This window comes from Gadus morhua, chromosome 18 (genome assembly GCF_902167405.1).
Source record: "Gadus morhua chromosome 18, gadMor3.0, whole genome shotgun sequence".
Classification (NCBI taxonomy): Eukaryota; Metazoa; Chordata; class Actinopteri; order Gadiformes; family Gadidae; genus Gadus; species Gadus morhua.
Window position 1 is genome coordinate 9,857,117 of NC_044065.1, and position 17,540 is coordinate 9,874,656.

The window sequence follows — 17,540 nt, forward strand, 5'->3', positions numbered from 1 at the left end:
AAAATGTGGGGAAAAATAAAAAATCGAAAAAGGAGGTATAGAATAGGGAGAATAAAAAATTTAGGAAATGTAGAATAAAAATTAGAGAAAAATTAGGTATAGAAAGAGTATTCTCTCCATAATTTTTGTTAACCTCATTTTCCCCAAAAAAATATTCTCTATCATTTTCCTTTACCTCCTTTTTTGAGATTTTCATTCTCTCCATTTTTATTTACCTAATTTCCCCCCCAAAATATTCTCTCCATAATTTTTCTATACCTTTATACCAGGAGGTACACCTCATTTTTCTCTTTAAAAAAGCGGACACAAAACACGATACATCATTTTTTAATTTGTGAAAATACAAAATGAAATCATGTACAAGATATTTACAAACCTATTTTGTACAAGACAATATACTAGAATCATTATTATTGGGTAGTATGACATAGTCAGAAATATTTGCTTAGCACTCTCTTTGTGTCCACAAGTCAATGTGCTAAAAATTAAAAAAGAATGCAAAACTAGACGGCAATGTGAAATGCCCCTCACTCCCACAGATGCTATCTGTCAAGCAAGTGAATACACTGAAATAATTTGTTTACATAAAGCTTTATATAGACTTCTTTAGAGCAGATACACATATTATCAGACCAGAATCGCCATTGTGAGCTCTTCCGTTGTGAACGAACATAGGTTTGACGTAGCGTTAAGACTTGTTTGAATACAGCTTCAGGGAATCCCAATCAGCTGGACTTTTTATTTATTTTTTACAAATGAAAATAATTTCATGAGCAGTTTGAAAGTTGACCTTGGCTAGCCTCCATTGAGACGGATCGCAAAGAGCAGTCGTGTTGTTATGTACGCGAAGCTTTATTACCTACAAGCCTCTTTTCGCAGCAGTAGGTCTCTCCAGGAGCCCTCCTTTGGCTGCGGCACTGCCTGGAACTCACCGACCGTCATGTCCGTTAGTTCCATCCTTCCTCTCTTCCTCACTCCTTCCTTCCTTCAAGACAACTCATGCTAAGCTATCCAACGTCTGTGAATGAATGTCTTTTTTGAGGTTTGGTGCGTGTTGCTTTCCTCTCGGGCCCTAGCTCCTGGGCCTGGTTAAGTGACTGTAAATTGACTGTGGTGTCAACAGAATGGAATGGAAGAAAGCCATGATTAATGCCTATTCTTGGCTAAGCTTCCTGAATAATGATGGTACCTTGGCAAAGCATTTTGATTAAAAATTGCTCTTGGCGAAACATTCTGTTCTCATATGCTTGAAAGCCTTAACATAAATATCAAGTTCATAGCACGTTGCAAGTTGTTTGGTAAAAAAAAAGACACCCGATGATGAATTGTGACTGGCCTCTTTAACAAAACTGTCAACTGTCATTTTATTTCCACTGATATGAAGTAAAAGAGGCAAACGTGAGAAATAGCCAAAATTGTGGCTTATGATTGAGCTGTTTTTGGAGCATCTACAGAAAAAGCCTTTCAATTTCTCAGTAGGACGTTTGTGGAATTTCAGTTAGTGCATATGCGAACGTTATATTCAATGTCAGGCAGTGCTTATAGCCAAAGGAGGACTCGTAAATGCCCACTTCATGCGATACGTGGCTTTGATATTGATATTGTATCACTAACTCACATTCACTGAACGATGTGAGACTATGTTACATGAATTTGCATGGTTGTCCATAATGTCTAGATTGATTTCCATAACCACCGTCAATTACTCCACTATAAGCAAATCAAACATGTTTTGAATCTTATCTCCTTTAAAACAGCTCTATCATATTTGGTTCATTGAAAAGGTATTGATGATAATTGAAGTGAAAACCTTTGCAAATATCCAAAGGCTTTGTAGGAATTAGCCAATATAGCCCAAGCGCTTGACGCTTTGGACATTTCAGCCAAAAAGAGGATAACGTAAATGAAAAGGCAGCTTTAAGAAAAACAAAACAAACGAATGCAGATAAGGCCAGAGGCCGTGTTCCTATATTTGGTCGTGGATATTGGCCATCCCAACAGTTACAAATGTGAAGCAGCTCCAAGTTACCGTTACCAAACAATACCGTCATGGTGGGCTTGCAGTTAGATATGAAATACACATTTTAACAAACTTTACAGAATAGCTCTGCAACACTGAGTAAAATATGTTAAGTAGTTGTTTATTAACAGCTAAAAAGGCAACATTTATGTTTGCAAAGCTTGAGCTATTAACGTAAACTATCACTTCTGGTGTACAGTTATTGGTTTCCTCGCGCTGGGACTCTCCCGAGACCCTACCATTTTTCAAAGTGGAAAAACTTCGGAATTAGCCCGCAGCATCCAATGCCAGGTCTGAAATATCAAATGGAGCGCATGGTTGTGACTTTTCAATGTGATTGTCTTCAATAGATCATTTCACCTATTGTCATGTTCTCTTATTACCGTGTATTACAACCACAAGGGCTAGACCTTTTAAACGTTGCTCGTTTTTAGTGTGTGCTACTTGACAACATTAGCAACAATCGGATCGATGTTTGTCTGCAAGAAAATATTTAATTTATGTTTTGTTTTTGCTGTTTTTTTCAACCCCTAACATGGGGGGGAGGGGGGTTCCGTGGTGGTATCCAAGCAATAAAGGGATGGAACGTTTTAGCTATCGTCTTCTATTTCCCGGATGGGCGGGATTAGGCTGCTTGTAGATTTGTATTGGTTGACGGACAGATCATGCCCGAGCTTCACGTGCACGTTCCTCGGGCGAGTCTTCTCTGGCTCATCTGTAAACCACGTCCTTTCTGAGGAAAGAGGCAAACAGGAAACCCATGAGCAGGATGATCATCTCAAATTCAGAGCTTTCATCATTCATTGGCATAGGTTATTAGTATTTTTTACTAATTTCAAGAAACTAGTTAATTACTAGTCTTTTTTTTGACAGGTCTGCCACCTCGGCAATCTCTTCTACATCTGATCTGCACAAGCCAATCAACAACTAGATCTCAAACTCTTGCCCTGTCTCATTCTGTCGGTGTGCTATCAGAGTTAAGTATTTTTTATCAAAAAAAATATTGTCAGTAAACACCTGTCTTTCCGAATGTTGGAGAACATAACTTAAGGGAAGGCAAGAGACATTTTGAAAGTTTAACTATTTGTCCTGTGAACCCAACCCTAAAACCAAAATTCAGAACCTAACCAAAACCAAAAATCATGCCCTAAACCAAACCCTAACCCTAAAGCCTAAAACTAGGTACTAGCACAAATAAACCATGCCAAATCAGTTGGTTGATCAGGACCCATGCAGTACACGTATGCTATTTATCTACTTATAGTTGCATCAGGTTAAGGATAGAGTGATGGGGATTTCAAGTAAATATGCAAATTAGTAATTAAACGTTTAGGCAGGAAAGTCAAGTGTTAATGATTTGGGAAAGATTTAAGGGTACATAATAAATGTTGGAAGATATAGATATGGATGGAAGAGTTAAAAAATTGGGGTGCGACTGACCAACACAATAAAATGGTTAGATAGGGCTCATGACAGGTTCAGATGTTAGTAAGTAAATTAGGCCACGCTTCAACGTTCAGTCAAGCAGAAAATGTCTCCATGTCTGTTTCCATGGGGATTAGCTGATGTAGCTAGCATGCAACTAGCTCAATTATAGAAGTAAGGAATCAATGAATGTGTGTTTTAAATGTTTAGAACAGATTACTAACCATATACATGTTAGGGCAGTCGTTCAGCAGCTGATAAAATGTTGAAAACATTTTCTGATTTATATTTGGGTTTTTACTGGAAAATATATTAGAAGCCTTTTAAATTAATATTAGTTATATAGTATTACAGTACAATAGTTAAGTTACAATTTTTTAATGTCAATCCCAATGAATGCTAGCTGTCTTCTGTATTAGGTACCTGATACATCAGATATCAAATGTAGTCTAATTATCAAAAGCACAAACAACTTAAATCTTTTTTAGGAAAATCTTTTACAGAGACATACACATGCACACCTATAGAAATTTACAAATTCAAAAAGGCAAGACTTCAAACCAAACATACGTCGGCCATCTTTAAAAGGGGCGGGGCGTTGGAGGTCGGTAACTTACTTCTGTTTGTCCCGCGGCTCGCGGGGTTTGGAGCGGTTGGTTCGGTTGGTCAGCTGGGCTGAGTGGAGGGAGGAGCTCTTCTTGCTGGAGGTGTGGGAGGTGTGGGAGGACGAGTGGGTGGAGTGGGCCAGGCTGGTCCGGGACTGGCCCGCGTTGTGGTCAAACTGCATCAGGCAGAATATGAGGTCCGACTGCACCAGCTCGAACGCGTACGGCGGATTGGTTATCACGTATCTGGTGGGCGGGGAGAAAGAAAGCAAAGCACCAATCAGGATGAAGTATTAAAGATCCCAATGGTCACTTTTGGTGACTATATCTGGGGGATTTCGGTGGATAAAACACATTTTTAATCGTTTTTCTTACCGTTTGGTACATTGGTTTTGCGGGTTTAGATGAGCATCTCGTAGCCGATAGATGCCAAAGCACAGCATGTTGTAGGTTTTCAGTGCCTTACAGAAAAGATCACCATAGCACCCTCCATCCTGAAATAACAGAAATAAACCATCTGTAGCATGTAACAATGACAGAAAACAGTCGTTTATGGACATGAATGTGTGACTGTCTGTGGCTATTAGCGTTTAGTATTATTCTATGTTAGTATGGAAAATAGATAGCCAAGTTTACTTTCTACTTTCCCCAAGAGGATTTGATTAGATGACAGTCCAACATCCAACCCCATGTCAAACCAAGTTGAAAGATATGCGTCAGTCATATCTTAGTTATGCAACTTAATAGTGAAGTGACATAACTGTCACAGCCTCGTCTACACTCATTGTTGCGAGGCTCCCCATACCCCACACTTTTGTCTGCCCTAGTACCCTGACTAGAAATGCCATTAAAATAACGATACATGTGAAATCTGGCAGTGCAGAGAAGTTTTCAGTGAGCGGGAATTAATAAATTAAAAGCCATTTTGAGAGTGCATTTCAACCAGAGCTTTAAAATGTGTCAGTTCCGACAAATATAGAAAGAAATACTGGATAACAGCCATACTGTCTCCCTTCCGCCCACCCACCTCCTCCTCAATGTCAGCACACACAGAAGAGTGTTTTCCTTCGCTTACTTGTGTCTGTACCACCCCCGCCAACCCACCGCCCGCCCCAGATGTCCAGCAAGGACCGCCCTCCCCACTACTCACCCCCAGGTCGGCGAAGGGTCCGTCGTACAAGGCCAGCTGCGCCACCCGACACCTGTCCCTGTTGGCGAGGGTCTGCGGCGTGCTGTAGCCCCCCCGCAGCGCGTTCTCCTCCGCCAGCAGGCCCTCCAGCTCCGGCGTGGCTCCGCCCGTCACCAGTGTGCGGATCAGCGTCAGGATGTTATCGTTGAAGTATGTCTGGGAGGTAGAGCGAGGTAGCATGGGATGGGGGGAAGAGAGAGAGAGAGAGAGAGAGAGAGAGAGAGAGAGAGAGAGAGAGAGAGAGAGAGAGAGAGAGAGAGAGAGAGAGAGAGAGAGAGAGAGAGAGAGAGAGAGAGAGAGAGAGAGAGAGAGAGAGAGAGAGAGAGAGAGAGAGAGAGAGAGAGAGAGAGAGAGAGAGAGAGAGAGAGAGAGAGAGAGAGAGAGAGAGAGAGAGAGAGAGAGAGAGAGAGAGAGAGAGAGAGAGAGATCCGGACGAAAAAAAATCACTGGCTGGAGTCACTGACTGGAGTCCCTTCTTTAAATTGCCAAGCCGGTCAGAGCGCTGCTATCTGGAGGCCGGCTCTGTCGCGTCACATCGGCCCACGCACCGAGTGAAAAGACAGCGGAATCCAATTACTGCGGGTTACTCTCGGCCCCGTCACAGAATGAAAGGGGAGAGGGAGGTAGATGGACAGAGAGACAAGAGAGAGGCTGACCGAGAGGGAGACATAAAGAGAGTCCTGACACACATACACGGTGTCTGAGCTACTCTTGGGCATCAAAACGACCCCCTGAACAAATGTCGTGTGTGAACAGGCCGTAGTTATCTCGCTTGGTGCAATGATCATCAACCACTTGCTGCTTATGTCTCCATAAATATAACCAGCGGATAAAATGAGCCCCCCACCTTCAATTTTCTTCCCAGCAGCCTCATCTCACCCTCTACGGAGGATCGTGTTGTTGCTAAGGTAATCCCGAAGAAAGGATCTGGCCAATGCAACTTTATGTCACATTTCTTTCTTTTCATAGCACTCTGTGTGCCTGCATATGTGCGTGGTGACATCTCAATCCACCGACACCAGCAGTGCAATTGACTAACAAGACGGATGAGACGGGTTACGTTTCTAACCCTCGCTCAAGCAGAATGGCATCGGTGCCCACTACAGGTCTTGATTTAAAGCCGTCCACCCGTGTTAACTTTCATAATGGCATGGTCAAAGGACGAGGCCCCCTAATGAGAGAGAGCTTGACGCCAGACATTACATTCATCAGAATCATTGACAGAGGTGCAGACGTGGGCAAACTACATCTCGTAATATGAGAAATAATGGATTGCATGCATATAGGGCTTCCCTGACATCCGTGGCCACTCAAGGCACTTCACAATTAATGAATTAGGTCACATTCTCAAGCGACGGTGTCAACCATGCAAGGGCTGGTCGTCAAATATACCGACAGAATAATTCTGCACTTTGTCTGCTGGGCATGTTGACAAATCATGCTTCTTTTCCCTTTATTTGGGTGCTTTTAAATGTTTTACTGTGGTTCTTGTCCTTTACATGTTAAGTGGCTAGAAAAGTGCTATCTGAAAAACTTTTATTTTCATAATTACTATGAGGATCTTCGTTAAGACTCACAGCACTCATCAGGGAGTCCAGGACGCTCACAGCGAAGGCTGTCCCGCAGGCGAAGGGCTGGGTGAGGTACAGCTCCGTGTCTGGGTCATCATCATCGTCCTGGTCCAGGAACTGAACGTTGGAGTCGTTCACTGTTAAGAGATTCAGAAATAGAGTCATACATACATATACAGTATACACAGTATAATGTTTGTTCCTCGTGTATATATTCGATTATGTACGCATATCTCTTCCTAGACGGATGTATTTTATTAGATTAGACTCTTGTGCAACGTCATTAAAGGTGAATCAAATTTAATGTAATACATCACTTGCATTACAGGAAGTGTTTTTGCATGCTTCGCGTTTTTGAAAACAGCAGCGTAACAGGAACGCAGCATGCGATGCGTGTACTTCAGCAGATTCAAACTCAATTCACAGGGAAACGGGTGAAAAACACACGCTAGGGACATGCTGAAGAAGAGACTATGTGAAGGCTTTCTGACAGGATCAGAAATCAATTGTTATGATAGACAAATCCTTATTTTATTTTACCATCACAGATCTGGCCAAATCTGGTTGCTTTTCGGCAACAACTGAAACGTGTTGACGCGTTTAGCTGTGAGTCGGTGTTCACCCTCTGCCACGCTCCAGATACAGGGCCGTTTGCGTGCATTCTCATGACACCATGCATACGGCGCAACCCCCAGGCCATGATGCAATAGCTAGGACTCCTCCAGGGATCAGTCGGCACCAATATGCCAACACCGATCCATGTTTTTGGTCTCGTACATCCAAAGCACAACCTCCATTGACTTACTCACGGGTGTCAAAACGCATGAAAGAAGATGAGGGCCATGGAGCTTTTTTGTCCTTTGAAGATGGCATAAAACGCACACAGGCGAGTTGAAAAGGAGATGTTTGAGGGGTGCTACTTCTTATGAGGGGTGGTGTGCCAGTGTGCGGGTATGAATGCCATGCCCGTAGTGACAGAGCTGAGATAAAACGGGGAGACGGTCAGAGAATGCGATCTGACATAAAAGGACGCAATGAAAGCAAACCAGTGAGGCTTGAGAGGGATCAGAGTGCCTTGTGATTCTCATACACAAAATAAAAGGGGGCTTGTACATCAGAATGCACCATAGGATTCTTTGGTGGTGGTTGTAGTGCTGTAGAATCCTAAATCTGTAGAATCCTAATACTTCAGCAGTGGCAGTGCAAAACGCAACAATGGCTCACCATCATGACGAATAATTTCATGATTAATGACTAAACGATGTAAGAAAACGTTGCTACCAACATAATAACTAACGTTCGAATGCTTCCAAAATGGCGGCGATGTGACGTTGCGATGTACAAGCCCTGGAGATAGAAAAATAGAGAACTTGAGATGAAGAATCAAAGTCGACATGGTGGGCAATATCATGGCAGAATGCGTTGCCATGGAAATGGACTGCGGGGGTCATCGTGTTGCGCCACAGCAGCAAGAAGAAATAGAACAGGAAGTGAAGGCGATATGGAGGCAGCGGCAGTAACAACACTGCAGTGACAGAAACGCAGGCCTTACCCAGCTCTGTTATCATTTGTATGTTGGTCCCACTGCTTTTATCCTGACTGAATGCAACCACAGGCACTACTTTGCCCGGTTTTGCTAACGGCGCTAGACCAGACGTCAACAAGGGGGGGTGGGGGGGGAGGTGGGGGAAACTCAAGTTACTGAAGAAGCACGTCAACACGACCAAAACAAACTCAATTAAAAAAAAGAACTCTAGGAAGCAGGAGGGGCTAAAATCTTTAGTACGGTTAATCGAGAAGTGACAGGCTGCAATTATTGTTACATACAGACATGGAAACATGTTTTGTCTGATCTCTCCACTTTACAGACACTAAACACACATCTAAAACAGAAGGCGTGACATGTCTTTCTACAGTTTACAAGTGACAGAATTAACAATACAAAGGTTTTTTTCGGTTGTCCATGAACCAAAACAGAAAAGCACATAACAACGTATATATACCTAGTTCCGTTATGATGGGGATGTTGGCTCCGGTCGAGATGGAGATCTGCCGGACTATTCCGTGGACGGGGCTGTTCTCCGCTGAAGATCTGTCCATCCCTGGCGGTGTGAAACCTGAAGCGATTGGGAATTCAACTCAAAATTCAGAGGCATCATCTAAAACGAACATGGAACGGGCCGTATTGCTTGACGCTACTTTTCAGTGAATCAACCGGGTGGATGTGACCGGTCGGTACTAAAGTCAACGCCCGGTGGTTTGTAAAGCAAGGTGTTACGCATGGAGATGAGACGGGGTCTAAATTCTGCAGGACGAGAAAGAGAGGGCCCCTCGATATTAGTCTAATGCATAATAGATGCTACATACAAACTCATTTTGTACTCCTTCAGATTGCGTGTGCGAGAGTGGCACAGGCCTCTTTACGTGAATAAAAAGGTGCATGGTATGGATCCGCCGAGTAGAAACCTAAGTGACACGAGATGGAATTCCAAATGACTTGACGTTGCGTGCCTTCCCCAGACTGACAAGTAAGCACATTAACTGGGTGACACCGTATGCATTATACATGGGCGCTGTTTTGACAACCACTACTTAGTGCTGACTCAGGCAAGTGTTGGGCCATGTATGTATTAGCCAAACAGCGAATTTGGCTGGCTTTTTTTTTTTCACTCGCACCATAGGTCAAAGGTTTCTAAAAGCTTTGCATTCAACGCCAGTGAAGGGAAATTATTAAAAGCCGTTTCAAATCACTTGAGTGCCTTATTTTTTCTCTCCCTGTTTTCTCCCAGCAACTATTATCATGCAATATTAATAAATTACAGAATATTATTTATATTATTTATCTTTGTGTTTTTGTTCCGTTTATTTATGCAATAAAGTGCAAGTGTGGCTAAGAATATTTTAGTAAATACTTTCTTGCACACTCAATATAAATTATTTAAAAAATAAGGGTAACACTGACCCCAGGCAGCTAATGCTAGCATAACCCAAGGCAGCTGTAGCTAGGATATCCCGAGGCAGCTTGAGCCAATCTAACCTGAGGCAGCTAAAGCTAAAATAACCTCAGGCAGATAAAACCAGGCAAAACCAAAGAAGCTAAAGCTAGGCTAATATGAGGCAGCTAAAGCAAGGCTAACTTGAAGTAGGTAAAGCTACGCTAACCAGAGGCATCTGAAGCTAAGCTAACCCAGACAGTTAAAGCTATGCTAACCAGAACCATCTGAAGCTAAGCTAACCTCGGGAGCTAAAACTCTGCAACCCTCAGGAGAAAAGAGTCACTAAACTTCATCGTCAAACAGAGACCGAGAGGTCAGCCATGTCAGCGCCCAGGGAGGGATATCCTGGGCCTCTGCCAAGGCTACCCCGCCTGCAGGCCAGAACACATCATTGGGCTACAACGAGGGTACGACCGTTCACCTTGGGAATTAGCCTGCAGGAGTCCGATGCTGTCGTCAAAATGCATGGACTTGATGTTGAGCGACGCCAGGATGCACTCCTTGTCCTGCAGCGAGGCGTCGTCGATGTTGTTCTGATTGGCCGACAGGATCACGCACATGTCGCACAGGTTGATGTTGACAGCCCTGAGGTCCGCGCGGCTCAGCGGCGTGCCCTTTAAGACGGGAGAGCGATGGAGAACTTTATTAATTGAAACCTTTGTTACAACGTCACAAGACACGACAGCCGAGCTGCTACGAGGATGTTGAATGGCCCTGCATTTATATAGCGCTGTTAACCAAAGCACTTTACAATATTGCCTGACATTCACCCATACGTGCACACACCGACGGCGGAGTCAACCATGCAGGGCGACAGCCAGCTCGTCGGGAGCAGTTAGGGTTAGGTGCCTGGCTCAGGAGAAACCCTGACAAATCGAACTAGCAACCTTGCGGTTACCAGCCAACCCGCTCTACCTCCTGAGCTACTGCCGCCCACCGATGATCCGCTCCAGGCTGAAGCTCGCCATCGATACTGCCATGCTAACACGCATTCGAGGGGGATGGCGTCGTTCTGCCATCGTCTTCCAAGCCAATCAATCACCGACCAACTCACTGATAGGATGGAGACCTTGGGGAAGTTGTGCAGGGTCTCCCACTCCCTCTTCAGGTACTCCAGGGAGCCCACGAACACGATGTGCTTCAGCTCGTGGTAGTGGAAGTTGCTGGCCCGCAGCGGCATCACCAGGTTCCGTAGGCCCACCAGCGCCGACTTGGCGTCCCCGAAGATGCACACCACCACGTGGCCGCTCAGCACCGTCATGGCCGCCTCGCTCCGCGTCTTCCAAGGGGGGAACATTTTCGATAAATTGTTGCATTTTTATGCTTTATGATAGAGTGAGATAGACAGGGAGGTATGGGAGATAGAGGGGAGGACACGCATTAAAGGACCAAGGGCAGGAATCGAACCCGGGTCGCTGCGATCAGGACTAAGCCTACTAAGCGATGGGAAAAAAAATATTTTAGTTTGCTTATTTACACACAAACTTCTTTAACTGAACTGTAACTGTAACTGAAGCTATTCCACCCAGGATACTATATAAGGATTCTGAAGCGGAATATAACGAAAAAATAACAAAGGGTGGGAATAATCCTCTGTAGGCCTACGGGGGGCAGGGTAGTGTAGGTGCTAGGGTGTCTCAGTCTCAGCCGAACAGCACTGGGTTTGATCCCCAGTATCCTCAGACTACATGTATGCGTCCTTGCGGAAAATGCCTTAACCCCTCGCCCGAACAACTGTTAGTCCCTTTAAATAAACAAGCATCTTCTAAATCACTAAAACTGTAACACGATAGAAATACCGGCCCAGACGATTATTTTATATCCGTCTTGCCGTCATTCCCGTGTTCCCCTTCACCTAGCGCTCCCGCCCCGCTGATCATGTGACACTCCGAGGCGCGTCCATTAACCGACCCCCGCCAGTGATTTGCAGAGCGACATACGTATTAGTGGGGAAGAAATGTTCTATGAGCGGGCGGCGGCGCCCGTATAGCAAATGACATGTCAAACACCTCATTACGACATGTTTAAGTGCCCTGTCAACCTCTGTTGACGGGGAGAGAGCGGGATGGGGGAGGGGGGAGGGAGAGTGAGGGGAGGGGGGGGTGTATATAAAGCCTGTCAGCAACAAAATGACGCGTGTGTGTTTGAGAGCACGGGGGGGGGGGGGGGGGGGAGAGCCGAGTGGAGATGATGGGGAGGACAGAGTGGGAGGAGCAGTAAGTGGCACCCACCAGGAGAACCTTCTCGATCTCTTTGGACGGGCACCAGTGGAACATGCCGGTGGAGTCGTACTTCTTCACGTTCATGTCCATGCTCTCGATCTGATCGCCTGCCGGGATGATCAACGGGTCGTGCCTGGTAGAGAGAGAGAGAGAGAGAGAGAGAGAGAGAGAGAGAGAGAGAGAGAGAGAGAGAGAGAGAGAGAGAGAGAGAGAGAGAGAGAGAGAGAGAGAGAGAGAGAGAGAGAGAGAGAGAGAGAGAGAGAGAGAGAGAAGAAGACACGAAGCGAGGGGGAGAGAGAGAGGCCGAAAGGGAGAGAGAGAGGAAATGGGAGAGATAATCTTGTTACCAAGGAACAAATGAGCTGAGGAGATGGGCGAGGGCTCGGCGGTACGTGACCAGGACCTAAGAACATCATTCACACGGCCAATCGGAAACGCTTATCCAAAGAAACACACGTCCGTCTGGGGCTGGGGATAATTGAGTGGCGGATTGAGACGGTGAGAGCCACACATGTGGTCCATCCCCTCGAATGGTTCAGCAGCTAACAGCACATTGTGACTGAGTGTTTAGGTCCACCATGACGCTAACGATAGCTTTACACGAGAGGCGTCTTCGGTGTGATTATTATTAAGGCGCCAGCCTGGCACCTCAGGGGAACGCACTCGTCAATACCACATCGAAATGTTCGGCACTCGACAACAAACAAACTCGCCCTCCCCCTTTTTCTTTCCCTTCCCCCCCCCCCCCACCCCCTCCTAGTCTTCTCTTTGTTCCTCCCTGTCAGAGTTAATCTGGGCGCCCGCCAACAAAACCGTCCTGTCATCCCGCGGAGTGACATCAGCGGTGGCGCCCGGGCGGAAGGAGACGGGCGGCGGCGGCGACACAGCGCTGTGACTGGCATGAGCGCCGAGAAGCAATTATGCCCCCCATCCCATGACCGCTGTACCGCATACAGCTTCTGACGCACGGTAAAAGCTTTAACAGACCACACTTAAATATTTCAACCATTGCCCAATCGTGTTCGCCTTCTCAAAGTAAAGGCCATTAATGTTTCAGCGGGCGCCATCCAGATCCGCATAACTCGTTTTTTTACAAGGCGAAAGGGGGGCTTCTTTGAGTGTAATCCCATCCAACACTGACCGCTTATGGGGTCCGTCGACAAGAGGGACTTGTGGTTTTGTGCGGATTTATGGTCACTGAAAGTGGGGTTATCCTTCAGTCGAAGCTTAGGTCAATGCAACTGGCTTTTATATGCCTGGTCGTTTTAAGGGAATGCCGCAAACAAGTCAGAGCTTCAGAATAGGATATTAAAAGTTGCATTGTGCATAATGTTCATGCACTTCAATCAATGGTACGATGGACTGTGTAATGACTCACGTAAGAAATAAAATGAATATATATATGCAGGCTAACGTGCATGTCTACCGCATGGCCATCCTACATGCCATCTAGTGTACCTTATGCTGCTCGGCTATATTTCCCCATGTCACCAAATCGACTTTGTCAGACAGATTTGAGGGTAATCTCTTGTGAACACACAGTCCATTGTCCCCCCCCCCCCCCCCCAACTCTTAAATAGTTCATATCTTTTCTTCTGTAAGAGGAGCGTTTCCCTAATCCATGTGGGTATTTCAGAAGAATGAAGAACCTTAAGTAACGTGTTAAGTATGCATGACGGTGTCAGTTGAGACTACCATCCCTTTAGGCTCTGCGAGAGAGCCATGCCAGAAAAGTTCCGCTGTAGGGTGCGTACCCTTAGGCGAGACCGCAGTGTCCTTTCAGGGACGTGGGAGTGGTTTGAGGGGGGTAAATGTCTCGCCTTGATGCGCGTCGGTTGTTTTCAGGCTCCGTGGTTCATCACAGTCATTTGAAATACTGAATTTGTATTGTGAATTCTATTCCCCCTTTTTAAACACGTAAACACTGTTACTGCATACTGTTTGACTCCACCGCATCCTAATTTAACGGTGCTACGGTGTCCAAGGGGATTTAGGTTTTGATTTATAAACAGGCCTGGAGATGCTTTGAAATATGAACTACCTATGTGGATATGTAGCCAACAAGCGAATAATTGTGTAGGTTTTTTGTGTTGTGATACAAATAGTTGGATTATTTCATTTAATGTCAACTCCTTTCTTCTAACATTTCTTTCAGATGAAAATCATATTTTAACCCATTTTGTGGGTTCATTTCCCTTAATCTACAATCTTCCAAGTTCTTCATGCTGGCTATATCTTTAGACAGGTACACTGCTGCATACACGCGAAACAATTAGGCCAATCAATTAGTAAATAAGTAAAACGAATTGCATTTAGTTTGGAAATGCAATATTTTGAGTTGAAAACAGGTGACAATGTAGGTGTTCCTTCATCATATATCGGTATATTTCAGCTCAGTTTACTGTGTACTTTCTCAAAAGAAAAGCTTGTGCTAATACGAGGGGAAATAATTTAGGGTTTATTTAGTAAAAAAATAATTGCTGCTTCCTTACACTTCAGCTAAATATTGCATTGTGCGTCAAACGTTATAGCGCTCACTCAACGGACCACTTGTCACACCAATATGTCCGGTGCGGATGACGACTGGCGAGGCAGAGCTCTGCCAAGATAGCTATCTTTCACAAACTGTCAACCGTGACAGCCTGTCACTGTTCCACGCCGCCGGTTGCCCTGACGATATCCTACCCGACGTGACGTCTATGTCACCTTGCGGTCGCATGCGGGCAAATGCCTTGTGACTCTTGCTTAATTAAACATGCCCCATAATAACCGATTATGGGGCAGAGTGTTGCATATTCAGGGGATTAATACCATTAGCTGGTGTTTGTTGGGATGTGGGTTTGACTCCTAGAAGAAATTTATGAGAATTATGATTCTATGAATGGAAATAATAATGGAAATGGCAGGTTCTTTGATTTGATTGCTATTGTAACTATGGGTAGACCGTCTCATTAGTTCAGATTTTAAACTTAAAGAGTTGTTTTTTTACTATGACTTTTATGATACTATTTTGACTGCTATCTAGGCACTATACGAATCAAATGTATTATAATCATTAAATACGTAGATCATTATATAGGTATAGTTTGAAAGGATCTGAGTAGGATTCCCCTTTATTTGGCCCTGCAGTTTACACCACTTTAACACTGCTGTTCTCACTGAAAGGCTTCCACTTTAAACATTACAGTTGACACCGTAAGGTTTACACCCAAAAAACTGCTGTTTACACTGTAAAGTTTAAACTTTAACACTGCTGTTCTCACTGCAAGGCTTCCACTTCAAACACTAGAGTTGACACAGTAAGGTTTACACCCACAGCCTACACTCCAACATGGCTGTTCAATCCGTAAAGTTTACACTCCAGCATCTGGTCACTTTAACACATTTAAACCATCAATTTTACACTTCCAACACTGCTGTTTGAATGGTAAAGTTTGCCCTTAAACATGTTACATTTTACACGCCGAAACGGCTGTTCAAACCACAGCATTTACCCTCCCAACAGCGCAGCAGGAGATGTAAGCTCTCCGCCCGCCTCAAAGAGGCTGACAAGAGCTCGCTTCTCAGAAGCCCAAAGCCAATCTGTTGATCATTACTTATTTACTTAGGCCTGGAGGCCCAGGGTTCTGTAAAAACACATTTGATATAGAATACACCCAGATGTTTGTTTTTGTCTCTTTTATTTTTTTCCCTTTCTGCTCGGAGCGATGAAGTATCCCTTGGGCTAAAGAATATCTCCCTCCACTGTGTGGGCAGTGCACTTGAAATACAGCAGAACCTACAACAGGCCATTGACTGGACTGCACAACATCAACATTTAGATGCACACATGTAGATATTAGCATAACACATGTCTAAATGACAATGTTGATGAGTGAGATGGTTGCTTTCTCTGAGAATTTGATGATATAGTTGAAGGCTAATATTCTCCAATTTGGAACTATTTTTTTTTGATACCAACGAACCAGGACATGACCTGCATCAAGTCATTCAATAGCCTGCTTTAAAGAGATCTAAAAAAAAGAAGGATCTAATCGCCCTACAAAACGAAAGTGTCGAAAGATGAAAAACAACATGTTGTGAGAGTAAAGGATTATATCGTGCTAGACAGTAACCAAAGACACACTAGTTATTGCAATTCATCTTTCTGCCATGATATTGTGTAACAGCCAAAAGGATCAGCCAAAGTGATGTCTCTTGCCATAACAACTTCGTCACATCACCTGCTTTTAATATTGTTCGGATTGTTGCTTTCCCTTGAGGTATCGGGCCTTAGTTTCCACACACTCTTTACCACCATGTCTGCACACATCATAGCAAGATACTCTGCGCTACAGCTGTATATTTGGTTCATGAATGCCAAATGACCCGTAGCCACCACGAGCGGTGTAAATATGAAGTTCAATTCCGCTACACATCTTAGATCCGTACACACATTGTGTTGTGTGCTCTGCAGCGCTCTTCCCCCCCCCCCCCCCCCCCCCCACCCTCCTGCCTTCATGACACTTAATAACAATGCCTGGTATCATTATCGTTCCCGTAATGAGTTCATGCCGAACAACGCCGCTTTCTCCTGTCAAAATCAATAACCGACTGTGTAATTCCCCGGGACAAGATAAAAGCAAGGTACCATTTTGAATTCACTTTTGATTCCGACGCCACGTATCATCCGCAGGCCAACGTGCCTGAGGACAGCTAGCTGGTACGCCTCCACAATGGTTGAATAGCCCTGGGCTATTCTATCCTGCAGGCGCGCCCTGATTGGCTGCGGTTGTCATTAGTGCCAGGGCGGTTTAAGGGCCCGACAAGTCTTGTGCGACGGTACACACGGAACAGAGGGTCGCCACTTTAGAAGCCCCGGCAGGACAGAGAGCCTTCTTGTGGAGTGGGGTGCTCCACATCCGTTACCCTCTTGACTTAAAACGACTCTGACTTGAGGTCAGCCGCCGTGATGCGTTCTCTGACCAATATGACTATTGAGTACAAATGTTACATTTAATACAAAGGTGCAAAATTGCTTTGCATTAAATATGAAGACGGTGGTGTCGATCACATGATTCGCCGGAGAAGAGCGCCGGCGTGTGCACGCGGGCTATAGGTCACATGACCCACCTCATGATCTTCGGGGAGCAGTTGGGCGAGCTCCTCACACCCCCGTTGCGCTGCTTCTTTTTGGGCGACAGCGTCTGTTCCTCTTCGACTGCACGCCGGCGAGCGTTTGTGGAAGACGGGAGTCACGAACGTACACAAACATGAACAAATAACAGAGAAAGTGGTGAGACAGTGCGACCACGGCAGATATCAGCGGGAGAGAGTTAGAAGCGAAGAGGGGATCGAGGGTACGGGTGTGAGGGATAGGATAGGATGCTGTGTGAGACATTATGGTGACAAGATGCAGTGGTGAGTGTATGGCGATAAAAACATGCAATAGTAACGCAATGAACAAAAGACATGCCGCATATGCAGTGAAAAAGTTCTTGTTTGTTGCTGCTCTGAGACATTTGCTGTTGTT

The 17,540-nt window shown here is 44.9% G+C and overlaps 1 protein-coding gene across 8 annotated transcripts in view; it reads right to left on the bottom strand.

Annotated features, from left to right (window-relative positions):
* Positions 1-311: 311 nt before the first annotated feature.
* The window catches only part of LOC115530790 (calcium-activated potassium channel subunit alpha-1), a 79,275-nt gene continuing 62,046 nt past the window's right edge, over positions 312-17,540 (bottom strand). For 7 of the 8 annotated variants that reach the window (XM_030339558.1, XM_030339559.1, XM_030339557.1 and 4 more), the window contains 10 exons: positions 17,141-17,228; positions 12,038-12,161; positions 10,861-11,085; positions 10,228-10,420; positions 8,814-8,927; positions 6,817-6,947; positions 5,201-5,395; positions 4,426-4,544; positions 4,063-4,296; positions 312-2,753 (listed from right to left, as the gene is read on the bottom strand). In XM_030339558.1, the coding sequence (XP_030195418.1) occupies positions 2,732-2,753; positions 4,063-4,296; positions 4,426-4,544; positions 5,201-5,395; positions 6,817-6,947; positions 8,814-8,927; positions 10,228-10,420; positions 10,861-11,085; positions 12,038-12,161; positions 17,141-17,228 (1,445 nt within the window). In that variant the 3' untranslated portion in view covers positions 312-2,731. Of the gene's footprint in view, positions 2,754-3,669; positions 3,700-4,062; positions 4,297-4,425; positions 4,545-5,200; positions 5,396-6,816; positions 6,948-8,813; positions 8,928-10,227; positions 10,421-10,860; positions 11,086-12,037; positions 12,162-17,140; positions 17,229-17,540 lie in introns of all 8 variants that reach the window. The other variant, XM_030339560.1, reaches the window with a different exon arrangement.